The sequence below is a fragment of the Tauraco erythrolophus genome, chromosome Z (genome assembly GCF_009769465.1).
Source record: "Tauraco erythrolophus isolate bTauEry1 chromosome Z, bTauEry1.pri, whole genome shotgun sequence".
Lineage (NCBI taxonomy): Eukaryota > Metazoa > Chordata > Aves > Musophagiformes > Musophagidae > Tauraco > Tauraco erythrolophus.
Genome location: NC_141496.1, coordinates 28,028,507 through 28,050,023, shown reverse-complemented (window position 1 = coordinate 28,050,023; position 21,517 = coordinate 28,028,507). Strand labels below are relative to the sequence as shown.

The following is a 21,517-nucleotide window of genomic DNA, read 5'->3' as shown; positions in this document are numbered from 1 at the left end:
CAATACAACAGCAACAGTCTGCTGAAAAGGTCTTGAAGATTCATCATCATAAGCTTCCGAAAAGGTCTGTGACTTGGTATTTCTCTCAACAGATTTGCGTATTCTTCACAAAACACAGCAATCTGAGTAACTGCTAATCAAACATATACTTAAGACAAAATATCTACTGTACCTTTTCAGGTTATTTTTTCAACAGCAATATAAAGTTTTGAGAAAAGGGCATACTTAAAATTCTTAGACATCTGTTTGAGGGCAGTGAAAGAATGGGATTGCAATAACGGTAATTAAGAAGGCAGTAAGTATCACATGGGGAGAGAAAGAAAAGAGTCAAGGATAAGACAGACAAAAAAAAACCCAGAATATTTTCACTGGCAAGGATAACCTAGTGTTTAAAGTCAGGCAAACATAGAGTGTGTATGACCATTGCGTGATACTTTGCTTCCAAATAAGCATTCTATGATTAAGGAAAACAAGCTAGTCTGTAAGAGAGGTAAACTAAACTAGCATTTATGCTAATTCCATTGAAATGTTAAGAAAAGTTATTACCACGTTGGTAAGCAAGCCCCTTTATGACATACACATCAATTTAAGTAAGAGACAAAGTTTCCAAGTTCACTGAAGCAATGCAATATTAGTATAATTCAGAATTTCCTGTGTTTGTGTTCCTTTGTGGAAATGAAAGCTATCCGATTATGAAAGGAAGAAATCTTACAATCTTATCACTTGTCCAAATAAAGCAGAAGTACTGGTTTTCATTTTAATGGTTTTCTAACAGGCCTATGCTATCCTCGGATAGTGACAATTACCTTCTCAAAAGGTCTGTTATGACTTTTATTATTTTTTAAATAACCAGCCAATCACTATTCCTTACTTAAACAAGTACTGTACATTCCTTTTATTGAACTTGAGTTTCCAGATCTTTTGTATACTTCAAAGACGAAAATTCTCTGCTTAATGTAGAGACATTCTTAAACCGAACTGAAATTCCTCATCTGGACAAAAATGACACTGGCTTGTACAGGTTCCTGGACTCATCTACCAGTGTAGTATCAACAGCAACTGGTATTCTAGAAAGGCTGCTCAGAGGAACTACACCATCACTTTGAGAAATAAAGGTTACTGCTTTCCTCAGAAAAAGGTCTACTTCCCTGCTGTACAAGACCAGAAAAATATCTCACGTATGGCACAGTTTCTTCAGTAACTAAACATTTCAACTTCTGTAGTCCAATAAGGAAATGTAGTTTTCTTTTATGCTGAATATGTTTTCCACTAGCTTTACTTTAAGCCTGCAGTCATTGAAATATCTGTAATTTGACACACTACATAATAGAAAAGTGAAAGTGGATATGGCTGAAAAGACAAAAACGCACCTGAAGATTACCAAACTTTTTTTTCTAGGATATCTAAATACAGAAGAAACACTAAATTACCTACTCCTTTAAATTCTATCATGAAAATTGTAATGGAAGAACAACTTTAAAAAACCAGAAATCTAAAGAATTAGAAAGCATTGACAATGTACAGTGTCACAGCTTAAATCTCTCTCCTTTCCACTATCGGTTAAAAGAAAATTCACATATCACACTTTGTCTTGTCTCTTTAAATTATAAGGATCAATATAGAACATTTTTTGTGAATTACTTTTAAATAACAACAGTAGTGGGCAGTGAGTCAAGATACAACAAGCAGGAATCAAATATTCTTAAGCCGCTTGACTAGCTGAATAGTTGCCACTGGTCATACTTACTTTTGAAAGGTGATGTTCAGATGAAAATCCCAAGCCATAGACTGTATTCGCCCTGCTGTCTGCCCACTGGCCAAACTTCTGGGATGTTTTAGTAAATGTCATGTTGGGGGTGATAGTGCTATTTATTATTGCCTGAAAAAAAGGTAATAGTTGTAAAAAACGGGGGTGTGGTTTTGATTTTTTTTTTAAAAGACTACTCGTAATTGAAAACGTCAATATTGTAGTCAAGTATCTGTGTGCACTGAATGAGACACTCACTGGAAACTAGGGAACAGTTTTCTAATTCAATCACAAAACTAAAAAAGCATATTTTTGCATACATTCTGGGAAAGCAGCAAAAGCTGAGGGGAGGCACCAGTTTACAATTGCAAGCAGTCATGTAGTAGATAGCAAGTCTAAAAAAAATCCTTTAAAGCATCTGCATAGGCAAATGAAATCAGAATAGAAGAACCAGCAAAGACCTTTTTTATCTCACAGGTGTATGTATTTGTCCCCTAAAGCAACGCCTCTGAAGCCCCACTTCAGTATTCCCCCCACCCCACTGCATATGCTATTCTCACTGGAAAACACACAATAAAACAAGAAGCACAATTTCTTTTCAAGTTTCTGTATTACAAGAATCTGTTTTTCCTTTATACACACACAAGCTTGCCTAACAATGACAGGGTCATACACCAACTACAGAAAAAGAGCTACTCTTATAATAATTTTTCTTCTCTAGTTTTTGTTATATACAGGATGGAAAAAGCACATCCTCCATCATACTTCTGTTAACGTAAACAAAAAATGCAACTATTAGATGATATGCTGGTTCCATTAAAAGCAACTAAAGTATTACCACTGATTTTAACAGTATTTCCATTGTATTAAGGTTTGTCTAACATATTCTAAATTTATTAAGTGGAATCGTCCAGCTGACAAAGTATGCCATGATGAAGAGTTTAGTGACACCAATGGGTTCCACTTAACTAAAAAACCTGGTGGCTAGTAGTTTATAACCAGCCAACATGAACAAGAAAGACTAGCCATAAACCCAAAGATATGCGCACTGGAAGTGAAATACAGACATGCTTTCTCTTCTGTCTGGTGCTATTAAGAGCTTCAGCAACATTTTTTAACAATTCATGTTAATGTTAATAATTCACAGACCTTTTCATGAATCACGCGAAACCCACGTGAAAGAGAATATCCTTAAAACTTCCCAGAAAATAGCACACACTGTGAGCAGAACAATTCAGCAAGAATCTTTCTTATACGCCCATCGCTGTGCTCTGAAAGTTATCGTCAGTATGAGTCCTACTGGAACTGTCTTACAGTACTGAGTTGGGAATCTTTTGAACATCATTGTGCATGTTTCCTGCTTCCATGAAACCATAACTCCTGCCTCACTCCCGGCAGGTTAAAGCCATTGATTACTGAAGAATTCTAGAGCAGTTAAGAAAATCCACAGGGTCCAAACCATCTTCGCTGTTGTCAATAACGAAATCTTTCTTTTATTCTTTGAATAGCAGGAACTGTACAGACATGTAGAGAATAACAGTATTTTCTCAGGATGGTGACAGTGAGAAACTTCAGCATCAGAAAGACCAAGTACTGCTTTCCTAAGCCTGAGATCTTCTACAAGGAGTCAAAATCATTCTACACTACTTGTGTGAGATGGCCTTCTGGGTGGATATTAAAATGAGTAGTTATGGAGTTTACTTAGTACTCTCTGCTTTTGCTGAGATTTGAGTAGCACTGGAGCACAGCTACCATCATGAGAATTTTCTCTGAATTATATAGGGCCAGCCTGAAAAATTTACAGCTGAGGGGCCAGCTAAGCCACAAACAGCTCCCATGTGAGTACAGTGATTTTCAGATGAAGTGGTGGAGACGAGTATCGCAGTAAAGTTCAGAAGAACGCATTGTATCACCTCATGTACAAAGACAAGCAAAGATACTGCAGCACAGATGAATTTTACAGAACTGGCATCTTCTTCAGTGGCTTTGGCAGCTCCACTATACTCACATTAAATTAGAAGAGCAAATCTGGATGCAGCTGAGGACATCAAATGGGCAGTTCTCTCTGATAACCTTCGACTCAAAATGCAAGTTTTGGCTACTACTGTGAACAGCTCCTGAAAAATTTTGGAATGCCTGAAAGCTTACATTTGAACCAACAAGCCTCATCAGGTCAAGGACAGGATTTGCTGCTGTGTGATCAGAGACATCTCCAGCATTAATCGTCCACAAAACGTCTCCTCAGATTTTCATACAGGAGAAGCTGGTCACTGAAGTCACTGGTAATTCAAACATCATTCTCCTTTCTTTAGGCATAAGGTTCAGAGCCCAAATAAAGCCAGCAGGCTAGTACTTGCTCTACGGCCTCCAACTGACCTCATAGAAAATGGCTGTCTATGACACACAGGATAGAAGAAATAAAGTGAGACGGGGAAGTGAGCTTCTTGGAAAGGAGGTGTTCTGGAGCACATTTTTTCTTGTATGTTTCCTGTCTTCTTGTGCACTGTTAGTGCTTGGAAGCTCGCTTCTGAAATAACCCGGTGGAAGCCCAGAAGAGAGCTGTGCACGTTCACTTAATGCTCAATCTCTCTTGCTGTGGAAGCTGCCAACAGTTAACCTGTTTGAAATTAAACATCCTGGGGACAGTGCAGAAAAGGGTCTTCTTCCCAACTTAAGCTCTAGCTACGTTGTCTAGCTTGCTTAGGCACTAGTTTCATAGATTCATAGATTCATAGATTTCTAGGTTGGAAAAGACCTCAGAGATCATCGAGTCCAACCATCCCTAATCCCCATTAAACCATATCCTCAAGTAGATCATCCACCCTATTCTTAAACACATCCAGGGATGGGGACTCAACCACCTCCCTGGGCAGCCTATTCCAGTGGCTGACAACCCTTTCAGAGAAGAAATACTTCCTAACATCCAACCTGAATCTCCCCTGACTAAGCTTATACCCATTTCCTCTTGTTCTGTCACCCAACACTAATGTAAAGAGCCCTTCCCCTACCTCCCCACCATCCCTTCTCAAGTATTTGTAGGCTGTAATCAGGTCTCCCCTCAGCCTCCTCTTCTCCAGGCTAAACAGCCCCAACTCCCTCAGCCGCTCCTCATAAGTTTTATTTTCCAGCCCCTTGACCAGTTTCATCCATTGCTTGATTAATTTGAACTTACAGATCTGAGAGTGTGCGTATTATGTCATGCAGTGACAGTGGCATACCTGGTTGCAGATTAACTCAGCAAAAAACCTTGGAGAAACCAACCAGTTTTTAGCTGAGACTGCTCACTGACTCAGCTGACCATGTGGCTGGCTGCATAGGAGAATCCAGAGTTCTGGACCAGAATGGGTTATCTGTTTTGACAGCAGTCTGCATTTAGGCTGGGTTACGGTGACTGTCAAATTCTTCCTTGAAAGGGAGAAAGGCAGGAAGGAAACTTTTTAAAAAATAATGGTTTTGAGAAAGAGTTGCTGTGATTCTTCCCTTTATTTTCCAGCAGAAAAGTAAGGAGGTTCCACCCCAGTGGACAGTATTAGTTCAAAGACAGTAAGTTTCTCATTGGGAAGACTACATTCAGATCCCAGTGATACACAAAAGAGTCCTTTTACCAATTTTACAAGGAAAGCAAGGCTTTCAATTCTCTCTGAATTAAAAGCATTAGTATGTTAGACCTCTCACGTGCTAAATTAATTATGCTTTTAAAAATTGCAATGCTAGAGCATCCTACAGATACAATCAGTGTCAGCTACTTCTGGAAAATACTAGATATGAATCCTTCAGCTCTTCATCTTAAAAAAAAATAAAGATCTGGGTTTTTAAATTAGAATTTGCAATTAAGCCTGTCTTGTCTACTCAAATAGGTAATGTTTTAACTGCTATCCTCTACACCAGATTTCACCGCAGAGTTACCAGTATAACAAGCGTCAAATATTTCGTCAACTTTTAAGAATGTTGTTAGTATAAATGTACAAGAATATCTCAAAAACAGAACAGAGTCAATCTGACAGGCAGACATTTAGCTTCTGAAGAAAAACGATTTTGTTATCTTTAGATTTTGTTGGAATAATAAAATAGCTTTCATGTTTTCCTTTCCTATTAGTTTAGCTATGAGAAAATAGGGCATGTGTCTCAGCTGTTTGTTTTACTGACTGCAAACCCAACAGCCGCAACATATACAGCACTGGTCAAATATGATTTTATCTTGTGCTAAAATTGATGGCAATCATAATTAAGACACATAGTATTTTTTAACTTCTTCAAAGGAAGATCACTGAACACCTGTGCTTACAGGCCTTACTCAAAACCTGTATTTAGCATTAAACAGGTTATCACTTTAATGCGTGACTAGTTTATTTTACAACAGTCATTAAAATGTAAAGATCATCTACTGCAGTAACACTGATGGGAGACTTGACTCAGAAATAATATATACAAGGCTCGTGGAACCTACAGACTGGAAAATCACTCTTGTCCAGACTCTTCTCTTGTTTTAGATAAGTACAGATCATCAGGGATTTCTCCTATCTTGCATCTGTGAAAAAACTATCAGAGAGTTAACTAGTACTGCAGGAACCACAGTACTCGGTCTCCTTTCTTTTCTCAGTGACTGCCAGAGATTGAACGGAGAAGACAGCAGGATTCTGGGAACAATCCTAGTGTCTGTCTGCAGTGTTGTTGGAGAAATAATGGAGCCTTCCTTCCATCACCTAGGAGAAAGAAGTACTAAAATACATTTTTCCAAGGAGCTATGAAATGACTATATAATTAATGAGAACTCAAAGCCTTAGCAACAACTGCTCAATGTTGGTATGTCGTATTGCATAAGAAATTTTATTTTTCAGGCTTTCTCTGGATTCCTGGAGTGGTAGGAGAAAAAGGACACATAAAAAAAAAAACTTACTCAAGAGGTCACAGAAACCAGCTGCTAGTTCTACCAGATTATTTGCATCAGGATCTCCCTGCCATGGACAACAGGGATCCGGATCCTGTGTGTGACTATACAATAAGGCCTGTACACTGAAAAACTTATAGTCCTAGAACATTTTCTGGAGTTAAGTTAGAGGGAGATGCATCATTTCTTGTGCAAGGTATTTTTTGAGAAGACTGTAGCTTCAGAAAACAACATTACACAGAATGCATTAAAAATAAGCAGAACTTCCTTCTATAGCACCTATCTCAGCTGAGTCTAGCTCATAGACCCATAGATATGAAATAAGGGGAAAAAAAAACCTCTCTCAAAATACACCAAAGACCCCCACAAGCAAATTCAAGTGAGAATCTGCAATGTACAATAGCATCCCTCAGAGGTGAGTAAAGATCATGTCTTAAAAATGTCCTTTTGTTTTCCAGAAGAACTATTTAATGCCTTTCAAACAATCAGTACAGAAGTTAAATTTTATCCAGGAATCCTACTGAAAGCCACTGACCTAAAGAGAGGGAAAGGTGTGGGACAGAAATAGAATTATCACTCAAATCTGAATTATCTCTCCCTCAAACTTTCCTTACTGCAGTCTAAGTGAACATATATGTGAGTTGCCATCACTTACTGCCTTACTGCTCAGCACCTGAGCTGCTGTAACTGAGCAGTCACATGCATGTCATTCTCTCCACCATACAAACACATAGGGTGCTATAAGCCCCACCAGCACCAAGGTTTACAATAAAACCTGGTTGGATCTATTGCGTCCAAGGAAGGGGCATAACAGCTTCAAAACCAGTATCACTCAACAAGCGTTTGTGGCCACTGGCAACACGTGTATTTGAGATATTTTCAATATAAAATCTGGTGTTTTTTTTTTAAAAAAAAAACCCACATAAAATCTCCTTTATTCAGTTTCATTTCAAAACTTCAAATGGGAGAATGAAATTGCACAGCTTTTTCTCCTTTGCAAATTTAATGCTTGCATCTGACTAATCAACAATGCAAGGCACCGCAAGCTCAGATGCCACTAGTGATACTGACACCCAGCTGTATGCCCTACAGCAGAGATACTATCTGGATGCACTCCAAACTTAAGAATGCTTTATATTTATATTTAGCCCTTTGTACATGCTATATTGTATATGTTCAGACATGTTAAAAAAGACGGAGCTTTCACTAAAAATATAAAAAATATCTGGGAATTATGTCAAAAACCACCTTGAAATTCTTCCATGGCTCCCCCTGCTATTTGCCTGTGTATATTTCAGAGCAGCATGGTGATGCCTAACACAACAGGTCTTAACCGTGATTGGGATCCTAGATCTTAGTCAGACATGTAACACTTGGATGAAAACATTATTAGGATTGCAGCAATCACAGAGCAAGTAAATAAAAGTGATAGATTGCATTACCAATATATCTTGCCAATAGTACTGCAGATGTAAAGGAAATGCTGCAGCAGACAAAAGAACAAACAAATAGATGAATGACTGCTTGACAATTTAACTCAGCACCCACTTTGCAGGAGTTGCAGCTTTGCAGAAAGGCAGAGGAAGCCCAGTGGATACCACAATAAGGGTTTTGTAAACCGTGCAGATTAGTTAAGGTGCTATGGATTGCAACTGGTAGTCTTGATTTGATACAGCATCTATTTCCAATCCCAAAGTTCATCTTTATAACAGTCACACAAAAGGTATTTTAATTACTTGACAGAACTAAAAGAATGATTTCAAGGTAGGCTGGGAAGGGAAGAAACAAAGCAAGACTTAAACTTGAAAATATTCTGGTAGCTTTGATACCAGAGTCTATATCACTTAAAGTACTATCAAATAGATATATTTGACTATGATATCTATTTCTATATACCTCTTTATGATAGAAATTCTCCTTCCTCATTTCAAATAGCAACACTCTGGATAAATGTAGGGTAATATTTTTCAGCTTTCAATAAATAGCCACAAAATCTCTGTGAATACTGCTATGTTCTAAGAGAGTATTTCAGTTCTAACAATCATGAAATGCTGCATCTTCAGAAGTTGCAAATGAGAGTCGCTTGAAAGGATTACAACTTTTGATTACACTCTGTGTATCTTTAATGTCCTTATTGCAGAGTTTTCTGACAGGCTGTGTGTAAAATTACTGGGTTTATACCCACTTGGGCTAGAACCTAAGGAACAGTCTTTTCTCCACATCAAATTAATTTCTTAGACAAGGTTTCTTACAACAGCAGCTCAAAACATTACCCTTCCTAATTAAAAAAAAAAAAAATATGAAAAAGAAAAACACCCTCCAAAAAACCCAATCCCAAACCAACTGAGTTTTGATAAAAGCCTACCATGAAGAACTATATTAGGAGGAAATCCTGACATTCTCTACAGCAAAAATTGGAAGATTACATAACAAAGGATTACTAAGTGATTATGTGCACTGAACAGATGTCCTTCGTAACGCTGAAGCCAATGATACTGATAGATCATTGAACGCAGAGATGAAAACAGGTTACTTTAACCCTATTCATACTTTTTAGTGCATCTCACAGAGAATGTCCTTTTAGCCTGCTCATAATACTAACTAAGTAACAGGTCATCACTTAAATTCAGCAATAGATTTATCAAAGTAAATATGAACACATGGAAAATAGTATTTTCGAATAAACAACTTAAAACACGTAATGAAGCATTTAAAACATGTAATGAACAATGTTACCGTCTTACATGTTAGTAATCTGTTCCTCAGATAATGGCAAAAGCATCTGAGAAGACACATGAAGGACATCAGTCTAGAAAATAAATACAAAAATTGATGAAGCAAGCAAGTTTTCGGAAATAAAACTTACCTTTGAGCCATCCAAACTGATTATCCTGTAGACATTTCTTGTGCTGTCATAGAAGTAGGACACAGTAACAGCATGCTTGCTGGTGGGAACCCAGTTCTTCTTAGTGTTCGGGTCAATTTGGAAGACGTGAGCTCGGGTGCTGAAGATGGGTTGTTCCCTGAAGGATACAGAGTAAAAGTCATGAATCTAATTTGTACGTAATAATGTTTCAAACAAGTTATCTGCCAGTTGTGCCCACTGGGATGTACACATTTCACTTTGCATGATAAATTTTTCCTAAGAACTTCTGTATGTGTTGCTGCATAGAGCAGATAAGTGCATTACATATGCAAGCAAAATGCATGTGTTCTAAGGCAAAAATCAGCACCTAGCTGTACTCAGATAAAGCCAGACATCTCTAATATAGATTTAGCCCTGTCCCATCAATCAATTCTCCCTCCTCCTCCATCTACCCTTTAAACTAACTGGCATTAATACATGTGTAACTTCATCCCATTATACTGTATATTGCAGAATGTGTATAACTTCAAACACTCATCATCTTAAAAATCTTTTAATACTTTGATTATTCTAATCAATTTTAGGCCATAATCTAAAACTGAACTGGCATATTCAATGCAATTACTCTAAAACTAACATTAATTAGCACCAGGAATATGTGTTGTGAAACCCTCATTCTTTGGAGCTTCACACCTGAACATTTTCACAGCGACACTAAATATGTATAACGCACATGGTTCAAAGTTAACTGCTTCGCAAAGAAAATCATGTAAGGTAAAAAAATCTACTGTACTTTACAATTTACAACTTATTTTCCCCATCATCATCACCAGGACATACAGTATTGCACAGAAATCTAAAAACATTTTAGTATCACTAAGATGGTTGTCAGTTTAAATTTAGCTACATTTTAGAGAAAAATAGATTGCTCTATTCTTCAGGGAATGTTGCCATCAAATCTCAAAGATATTAAGTACCAGAACTTTAAGTTGGATTCAACTTTTTAGGTTTTTAGACTCTCTTTTTCTCCCATTTCCAGGATGTGAAGAAACACATCCTTTGTCCCTGCCCTCATTTTCTTTTAAGTAAGTTTTTAATACGTATTTGTGCTCAAAATAAAAGCAAAAGAAAAAATTAGGATTTTAGGTACTCATAATCACAGGGCTTTAATCTGGCCTCATTACAAAGGGGTACATGTCAACTCTCAGAAGTATCTCTACTGCCTGGCAGCAAGAGCAACTGAGACCAGCTGCTTTCAGCAGCAGAATCATATTACTCAGCGGGCAGCTAAGCCTCCTTGAAGCTCATCTGCCAGAAGATGGGATGTTCTCCTACATTGAGTGTTGGAAGAAGTGAAAGAAAGGATATAGAACAGACCAAAGACAGTGAAACAGAGTTTCAGTGAAAGCTAAAGGAGAAGTAAGGCAGGCCAGGTGGATCAATGAACATGCTAGTCCTCCATACAAACGCCACTGTACCCTCATCACCAACTTATCTTCTCCTTCTAAATCACCAAGCTTAGGAGGTTGGGTAGCTGTTTTCCCAATCCCAATGTCTTGCACACAAAGGTTATGCAAAGGTGACTTTCATAGCCCTTTTGTTTAACAGAAGCTTTACACTAATTCTTATCACTCTTTCAGATATCTACAATTACTTTTCAGATATCTACAATTACTTCTTCAATCTTACTTAAACTTCAGTTCTTATCTTCAATATTAGATACATTTTGCATTTACCTCCCAATTAAGCATATCCAAATGTAACGTGATACATATTATAGTGATGCAACCCGTTCTTTAATTCCAGAAAGTTAAAGAGCCCACCAAACCAAAAATCTTAGAAGCCTGACAATTATTTGGATGAAGATTGACATTGACAGCAGAAAATAAAGGCTCTGACCACCTTAACTAAAAAGACGAAGGGAGAGCTGAATCCAAGTTGTAGATGTGTGTTAACGAATACACATTTGACCAGTGCCAGTATTCAAGTCTGACACAGTACAGTATATCACACGACTGAGACTTTCAACATACCACACGTTAGGATTTTAATATGTTAAAAGGTAGGCGAAAACTGTATGACTAAAGCAAGTGGGAGTGTCAGTAAAAGTCTGATCGTTCAGCCCTGAGTTGCTGCCCTCCTGCGCAGTCAGCACAAAAATCTTTCATAGCTGCAGCTAAATATCCTCAATTTGTTTGACGAGGTGGCCTGCATATTCCTGTGGATTGCTCAGCAGTGTTGCTCAAAGACAAATCAGAGCACTTTGCAGGGCACGTGTGCAGGTCTGGCACAGACATTACGGTTAGGTATGGAACACCATAAATTAGGCTTACTTACACTTCTTTAAGTGCTTTTGATAAAACTAGAGTTATGGTCTTTCCATGTTTTAACTGAAACTACAGCTTTGCTGAGTGACGAGCTGTCTATACTCTGTGGAAAAAGCACAGCTCCCTTCATTAAACTAGTTGGATAAACCATGATTTTGCCAGATTACTGGGGTAATTAGAAATTTTTTTCTAACAAAGACACTAAACTTCAGATGCCTCTAGAATTGGACCAATGTTCTGACACGATGATACACATTTATAATTATTATTTCTTCAAATAAATAGAAGTTATGTGCCTTATATCTACACAACTACGTGTTATAGAATCACTCGTGCCACTGAAGTCCTTTGAAGCTGCTGTACAATTAGGTCTTCTGCACTTTTCTGTAGCAACATACTATACAGAGCTACTTAAATTTTAGACTTGCTAAAACATTCAGAAACAAACAAAAGGTAATATACAAAACATACACAAGATTTGTAACTTCAGCTAACCGATCTTTATTCTAACTTTTTGTTCTTCCATTATCCACACAGGACATGATGCCCTCCCAATTGGGAAGCTTCAATTAATTCAGTTGAAGCAATATTAGCTATAGGAGTAGTAATATCAGTTAAATAGTAGAATAGTTTCCTTTCTCCCTTGCTAAGTGCCTTTTGCCCACATAGAGTTGAGATAGGAAGAAGAGAACAGCTTTAAATAAGAAAAAACAATCCTGTAAAAAAACCTATCAGTTCCTTACTCCTCCCTCTCTTCTCTTCCTCTTTCAGCTGTCTCGTCATTCTTTCATTACCAGAAAGCACTTAGTATTCATTAAAGACACTGATAGAAACTAAGACAAGAACTCATCAGTAATTACAAAGAGAAGTAATTCATTTTTCCAGAAATATCCTGATGCTGAACAAAAAGAAACAAAAGTAACAAGAATGCCATAGTAACACAGTTTGACTATTAGAAATGTCCGCTCAGGCATGGCAGAAACAATAAGGCTAATATGCTGCTGTTCTTAATTGGCTTAGACTGCAACCTTACGATAGTCAAATGGACTGAAAAGAAGTAAGTGCTGAAGTCCTCCTGGATTTGAGTGGCAATGTGATGACTAAAGAAGCACGAGAAGTATCACTTAAGCAGGTAGAGTCACACCATTTTTTTTTCATCATTGATACTGAAATCCATTCATTGATATATGATCAGTCCTAGGCTAGGCTTAGGAGAAAAGTCTGTGTCCTAACAGTTGAGTGAACACTGGTTTTGACCACTTTTGCCATTTGACATCCTAACACATCCTTTTCAAAAAAATGCAGGCTACTGAATACAAGAACCTAAGGTTTCATTTTTCCATACGTTAGACTAATTTAAGCTTTCACAAAAAAAGCTTAAGTTAGTAGAGAAGGTTAGAAAGAACTTTCTCCGCTCGTCCATAATTAATATTTGTTTTTTTAAAAAAAATTATCTATTCTTTGACATGTCTGGACCTTCCAGATTGTGCCAACACTAGTGCTGAAGACATCCTTCCTCTTCTTTCTTTCTTTCCCCACACTGTTGCTTACCATGACTCCAAAGTTATTTTCATTGCAATAATATCTACAACTTCTCAAGGCTGGGATTCTGTTGTCTTAGCTACTCGTAAAAACAATAAGGCCACTGAAAACAAGGTATGAACTTCTACAACATTAGTTGAGGTCCTACTTGCCTCCTCTTATGGTGTGCTAATGATGCTAAAAATATTTTTTTAAATTGCATTCCCGTTTCCTTCCCTCTGCACACTGGGCTAAAGTGATAAGGTTTTGGTGGGGAAGGTGCAGCACTGTGTGGGATGAGGTCAGGGACTGCCCTGTGTAGTCACAAGAACAGTGCAGGATTGGGGCTGGAGACAAAAAAGAGACACAGGAGATGACACCTGAGCAGGGGCTGGAGCAAAGAGCTACCCAAGCAGGAGCAGACAGCAGACACAGGAGCAGGTATAGCACTGTGGGGACTGTGGCCCATGGAGAAATTGAGTCAAAAAAAAAAAAAAAAGAGCCATCAAAGGCACTGACTGCTATCTTCTGAGGGAGGGGACGGGAGACCAGGAGGATTTGCAGAGGTGTCCACAGGGAAGATGAGGTGTGTTTTCTGTGTTTATTTAATTGTTTGTCTTCATTTCCATTGGCAATAAACTAAATTGAATTAAATTTCCTGAATCAAAATGGTTTTGTTGTGCATAACATTCCTACCCTGCCACAAACACAAAAAACAGACCTAAAACTTTACGTAACAGCCTCCTGGATTCCCTAAGTATTGAAATACACTAAAAATTTTAAATCTCTAAGCAGAGCTATTTTCCCCAACCAGCAGGACAAACGGGGATGAATAAACAGGTTCAGCGCAATGGGACTGTCCTACTCAGCTCAGCTTTGACAGCTCTAAAGTATCTATCGAGTAGAGGAAAGTCCATGACATTGAATATTTATGTCAATCATTTCAGTAATTCCTGTTTCCCTGATACCGATATTAAAAACTACAAGGTGCATTATCCAAACTTACTGTTTTTCATGCACATGGAGTCCACATACAAGATGGTTTTCAAGACACATCCAACAACATGCACCTTAGAAGCCCTTTTCGTCACATCCGCCAAGTTGCAAACAGAGCAAGATCCCACCCTTCAGATTTCAGTCTCAGAGTTTCAGAGGAAGATGACGCCCTGTGCATCCAAGAACAGGACAACATCCCTGCGCTCAGAACTGCAGTACAACTGCACTCCAAGTTCCCTATCCACAGCAGAGACTGGACAAAGTGTGCTGCCCTCAGCCCGTTACAGCCACGGCACCGCAAACCCTGCCACGCGGCCGCCTGCATGCTCAGCACACAACATCTGGCAGTCCTAAGGATCACAAATGCTCTCAGAAGGCATCACACGCATGTTTTTGCAGGTGGTAATTTTGCACATGGTGAGTTCTGAGCCTCTATAATGTCTGTCATCCAAGGTAATTTCTCCCCGTATCAGACAACATGAATCCCCTGCATCATCTCTCAGGCATTTGCCAATTATTCTCAGATTTAGGATAGGACAAAGACCTGTTTGCTTTTTCAAAATGACTTCATGCTAGGACTACAGCTTTCTCCCAATGCCCTGCTACAGCCTTAAAAAATACTCTCCCTAGCTTGTTTTGAAACAGGAAGGAAGATTTTGTTACTCTAAGCAGACTGAGGAGAGATCCCTGAAAAGAAATGAGAAGCATGATTAAAAGTGCAGCTATGGTCTAAACTAATTTGTCAGCTACGGCATCCAAACGCAGCCAATGGTTTCTCAGGAGCCCAAGTCAACAAGCTCTGCAAACACAATTCAAAGGAACAGAAAACCACAGAATCTTCCTTATTCCTAAAAACGCTCTAAACTCTGATAAATACTATGTAGGGTAAATTCTGAGACAGTATTGCATAGCATTGGCTTCTTACTGTATGGAAACTGTTCTGAAATAAAATCTCTTTCTGGACAGAAAGTTACTGACAACTGCCATCTTGAAATTAAAGTTATAAAGTACTTGACCAAAACACAGAATCACACAATGGTTTGAGTTGGAAGGGACCTCAAAGATCATCTAGTTCCAAACCCCCTGCCATGGGCAGAGACATCTTTCACTAGACTAGGTTGCTCAAAGCCTCATACAACCTGGCCTTGAACACTTCCAGGGGTGGGGCATCCACAACTTCTCTGGGCAATCTGCTCCAGTGCTTCACGACCTTCACGGTAAAAAATTTCTTTCTTATATCTGATCGAAATCTCCCCTCTTTCAGTTTAAAGCCATTGCTCCTTGTCCTATCACTACAGGCTCTTGTAAAAAGTCCCTTTCCAGCTTTCTTGCAGGTCCCCTTCAGGAACTGGAAGGCTGCAATAAGATCACCCTGGACCCTTCTCTTCTCCAGGTTGAACAGCCCCAACTCTCTCAGCTTGTCTTCACAGGACAGGTGCTCCAGCCCTTGGATCATCTTCATGGCCCTCCTCTGGACTCGCTCCAGCAGCTCCATGTCATTCTTGTGTTGGGAACTCCAGAGCTGAATGCAATATTCCAGGTGGGGTCTCACGAGAGCAGAGTAGAGGGGCAGAATCACTTCCCTCGACCTGCTGGCCACGCTTCTTTCGATGCAGCCCAGGATACGATTTGCTTTCTGGGCTGCCAGCGCACATTGCCGGCTCATGTTGAGCTTCTCATCCACCAGCACTCCCAAGTCCTCCTCCTCAGGGCTGCTCTCATACTCAGCATACTTGTGAAATGAGTACATCTTTAAGATTTTGTTTTCTATCCTACATACACACAAAATCAACTCTATTGTCTCAAAGCAAGCTTTGAGATAGTAAAACAAGTGGAAGTTTAATCGAGCAACCAGATTGAAATCTCTCCCATACCACCAGCAGTTTATCTAGTTTTAAACTTCCTAGACATGCTTTTGCTGTTGTGTTTTGGATTTGAGTCAGGTTTACTCAAGGTCAGCAAAAGCTTAAGTTGTTCCTAAAAGGCTTGGTAAGTTTTCTGTATTCAGTTAGAAGTTAATACACATATGTACTTATTTATCTATAAAGTTCAATGGCTTACTTTATAGAGTATGTTACACAGCTACCTAATACTGCACAAAGCAGTGCCTTTAAGCTTTTCTCTAAACTGTTTTGTTGCCATCTAACAATAAGCTTTCATTATTATATCTCTAACCACTTGAGTCGGCATACCATCACAAATAACTCTAGCAATTCTTCAGGATTTCAAGGGGGAAAATTATCTAGAACATTTCATTAAACCTATACAGTTAAGTAAATAATACATTTATCTTTGCCAGAAACATCATTACATACTGTATGTTAGATTTTCAAGGACTTGAAGTTTTGACCAACTAAAGTGTTTGAGCATGAAAACAGGTATCGCACAGTCTAATGGACATAAGATACAGGAATTCAGAAGAAAATCATTTAGTGATCTGCTCGTATTTACATTTCTATGAAATTACTGTTTTGTCATGGGTGATCAGGAGACAAGGCCTTGCTAATATGCCACAAGATAGCTGTCAAGACTTGCTGGCTTAATCAGCTTGGCCAGCTCCAACACTTTGCTTTTCCAAAGCTAAGTTGTAGTCTGTGTTTTTTAACATTTATTTTTATAAATCTCAAATACACATTTTGATACCTAGTATTGCCTATTTTTCAGAAGGAAAGGTTCAAACCCCAACCCATAAACTCTGCCCTCTCCCCTCCACGTTTGCCAACTCTACAGCACCTATGCTTCTTCATCTATGTTCTTTGCTCATTAGCTCTAGTCTTAAACGTGAACAAAGAAGTTTCAAAGATAGTAGAAACACAAAACATGGTTTGAAGTAATTCCAATCCTATGAAATTACAGATCAGATTTTGAAAATACTGAATAATTACTCAAACATTAGCTTTTTAAAATTCCTTTAGATGTCAAATAACTTTAGAAGACAATGGCAAACTCCCCACAAAATCAATGAAAAAGTTTCTAATACCAAAGGGTATCTAAACAAGCAACAGCATTGCTGGACTCCCCTTTTAAACCGCATGGCACAATGGTGATGCTATTAGTATATTAAATGGACTGATTCATAGCTGGTTTTAGAATTCAAATTGATTTAGTAGCTTTAGTCCAGTGAATGAGAAACTGCAACACACTCTAAGATACTGTCCAAGTTGTAAAAGCTGTTTACTACTGGAAATGATTCTGTGATGGGTTCATATAAAAGTCCCTGGAAGGCAGCCTACACGAAAAGACTCCAGAGCACTGGCTAACATTCTGTGATTCTGTGATTCAATAAGGAGCTGTTGGTGATGATGATAACTCCCTTCCTCTTCTTTAGTGAGCTTCGGTGGGTTTTTTTAAACTATTTGAATAAACAGCAGAATTAATAAAAATTGGTCTAAAACAAAATGCCAACTCACAGTTGGTCCTTCAGTACCTAACAAAAGGAAACTTTCATCTGAAACATTCCTGCATTTTGGGGCAGAACATCTGACCCAAGAGATTCCCTGTGACTAAAAGGAGTTGAGCTCTTGCTCTCTCAGCAAGCACTCTTTTTGACCTGGCTTTTTATTTTCATAAAATTCTCAGAAACCTATTATCTTTGAAATGTCAGTGTTCCTATAAAGACTAGTTGAAATTTGAGGGCTACTCAGACAGGAGGAGGAACAGTTGCACTATATTTGCATACCTTAAACTCTAACTTTAAAAAAAACCCAACAACTTCACATTTTACTATAGCCTAAGAAGTATATGCAAAACACATACAGCTAGATGCAAAGAATATAGTTTTATACAGGCTAGGCTAAATTTGACACCTATGAGCAGACAGAACTCTAAAGAAGTCAGCGATTATGGACTTTCATTAGTAGAAAAACTGTCTACTTATTTTTATCACTGAATAAAAGTTTCTGTATGAAACAGGTGGCAAGTCAGGAAAGCAAGTAACTCCAAAACGTAGGGCAGAAAACATTCATGAAATTGATTCCTTCTGATAACGTTTTGGCACATACACTGATGTGGATGGCACCTTTATGGGCATGTAATCCATTCAGGATCCAGCATGTAGTCCATTCCAGAAAAAAATGAATGACTCTATATGTGTCAATCTCAACTACATTCTCAAGAAGCCCATACATGAGACCTTCCAGAAAAGGAAGGGAGAGAAGAAAGGCAAGGCAAGGGACTATCCTACAAGCAGGCTCTGTAAGTCAATTGCAGATAGCACTTACAATTTATAGTCGTCATATAAAATCACAAGAGCTAGGATTACCATACCTTGGGAAATAAGGCTCTTGCTTTATATTAAACGAAACAACACGAAAAAACCCACAAACCCAAAACTGAAAAAACATAATTATGAAGAGCAACAAGAAAGTTCATTTAAACTCATTCCTCTTCTGCCTGAGCTTCCCATTCATAAGAGACCAGTGAAGAATAGTAGTTATTGGTAAGGTTTAGAACAGTAAAGAACTACTTCTACAGTACAAATTCAAAATGAACTGTAGCACAGCACAGAGATTAGAGTCTCACAAATTTAGTAACATCAATAGCATGGAAGCTAGCAGAATTGCAAAGCACAGGACAAATCAGTGCCTAGGTTCCCACTCTCTGCAGAGGACAAAAAAAGCCAGGCACAATGAGTTTATTGTCAGGACAGTGGTGGTAGCACAACAGCACACTGCTTGTGCTGGTGGACCCAGGCACAGGAGAAGGGAGCAAGTCTTAGACCAGGACCCAAGTGACACGACTTTGATTTGTCTCTCAGACGTACCTTCTTGCCGCATGGCAAGTCATTCATTTGACCTGACTAACTCTTCCTTGCACCTTATCTCTTAGAAAATACACTTTTTCAATCCATTTCACCAGCATTTCTGTTCAGGCATCTCACTGACTGTGAAACTCTACAAAACATCAGGAACAAGGGTCCCTTAAACAGCTGTCCCCTAAACATTTGTCTCCAATACTCTCATCCAGCTTGCCTTCATGGCCTTAACGTCACGTTCATCTTGACATGCTCTGATCAGTGCTTTTACACACACGCACACACATCCACTTCGAAGATATTACAAAGCGTGTTAATAATAATGCTGGTCACTAATTCGGTTAGCACACTTTGAGCACACCAAGTGCTCAGACCTGTGAAGTGAAGAGATTCTGCCCCCAACATCTTGCATTAGGAATAACCCCCTTGCAGCCCTCCTCAGCCCTCACCATATCACTAGGCACAGAAAATGTAAAAGCACTCAGAAGCTAAGAATTGTCTTTCATCTAATCCCATCTTCAGATTCCTAATATCAGGTGGGGAAGGCTTTAACACATTAATTTAAAATCTGTGAGATTGATGGAATAAATTATTTTGGTAGGTCAGTGTTAACTTCACTGCATGACAGATGTTTTAATTTTTTTCTTTTCTTTATTTCCAGAGCAAATTTGAGATATCAGGAGAAAAGACGTAAGTGAATTCTCTAGTTGCATTACTATTTCTCAGAATACAGTGAAAATCTGATTGACAGTGTCCACTCATTTTCCGTCAAACAAGAAATGGATCCTATTCATCATAAAATCAGATGGGTCTTACTAAATATGCTCAATGTCCAGATCAACAGTAAAAACTCATGTTTTCCTTTCTCACGAATTCAAGAAAGCAAACACTGAAACATAAAAGTGTATGGACACCCTTCAGAGAAAGAACAGGGCTTGGTGCACAGGATTCTGTAGTAAAACTCAGCTTATTTAGCTAGATGCCAGTCACAATTATACCTGCAGCTCAGGCATTTCATCCTGCTATCTAGGTAGTACCTCCCCAGTTGCTCGTCCTCACCATGCTGAACCTCAGCCAGAAGTCTGCCTCCTAACTGCACAGAACAGCTTGCAGTCTAGTGCTGCTGTTTTCTGGGGCTTCCAAGATGGTAAAGGCATTCTGAGCTCTAACAAGCAGAGTCAACATGCCCTCCAAGTCCTGATCAAAACAGAACACACTGAATATAGGAATTTGTATATTTACTGGCAAATGTAATTCACAGTAAAACAGACACTACTTAAAATTAAGCCTTATATTCTAGAGAGGGGAAAAAAAATAGAAAAACTCTTAAATTTTTGGTATAATGTCAGTGAGTAAGTGTATTACCAAGGACAAGTACTCAGGTTTATCTTCAAGTTTTCGCTTCAGTTTATTAAGTTATTACAGGGATATGGGCATCTTCAGAATTTTTCTAGGTACCTCAGAGATTATTCTTCTAAATCATACAAATAAGTAGACAAAGGTATCACTGAATTTACTTCTACCTTAAATTTGTTTTCAATTACAAAATTAGAGAGAACTAGTCGTCAGTTTTTAATGACTTTGGAGCAGCTAAAATAGGTTGAATTTTAGGATAGATATTTACCTCTAGTGAATATACTAAGTAATCATGACAGTAAAAATTGATCTAAAATTGTATTTTATTCCCAGCTTTTACTCTGTCCAAAAATCCTTGTCAAGAAAGTCAAGAGAGGAGTTCTTCTGTCTTTAAACAATTAATTTTAAGATGTATAGCTATTTTCCACATCTAGTCACTGAAGGTGTTAACCCGAAACAACAGAAAAACAACCTAATGTCAGGTTCTATTCTACGAACAAAGAACCCTGGAATGACAGGCTAACGACAGGAGACATTTCTGAAAGTAGTCTAGATGTTAACATTTCTGCAACAGCCCTCACATACAGTAAACTAAGCTAAGCTGCATATGGAATAAGAAACAGGCAGGCAATGGTCTAAAAATACTCATTTCCCTCCATTCTCCACCATGAAAAAGCAACTTTGCCACACTTGCAACACAAACAGAAATGAGAGAAATGAAGCCTAAGCAGCACAACGTAGCAAAGGAAGAAACAATGTCATTCATACTTGTTAGGAAATGAAGTTTAGAAAGATCCAAAAGCAACTGATAACCAGGTTTTCTCTTTAATCCCCCTAGTTCCTTGATATTCTCTGCATAGAGGCAACCTTTCCTTTGCAATCTACATCTAAAATCTCCCACGCAATGGGGCTGTATGTCAGATCACTCTGACAGAACTCACGCAAATATTTTAAGGGAGAACATAAAGCAGCTTAACTGTTTAGCTTGAACTTCTACTGTTACTTAGCACAGTGCTTTAACACACAGTCATACAAGGAGTAAGTTACAGTTTCCTGTCCTCTG

General features: G+C 38.4%; 1 protein-coding gene across 1 annotated transcript in view; it reads right to left on the bottom strand.

Moving 5' to 3' along the window:
- HOMER1 (homer scaffold protein 1) overlaps nt 1–9,559 on the bottom strand; it is a 66,180-nt gene extending 56,621 nt beyond the window's left edge. The window contains exons 1-2 of the mRNA XM_086629213.1: nt 9,502–9,559; nt 1,748–1,879 (exon numbers count right to left, since the gene is read on the bottom strand). Coding sequence (XP_086485339.1) covers nt 1,748–1,849 — 102 coding nt within the window. The 5' untranslated portion in view covers nt 1,850–1,879; nt 9,502–9,559. The remainder of the gene's footprint in view (nt 1–1,747; nt 1,880–9,501) is intronic.
- Between the last annotated feature and the right edge of the window lie 11,958 nt (nt 9,560–21,517).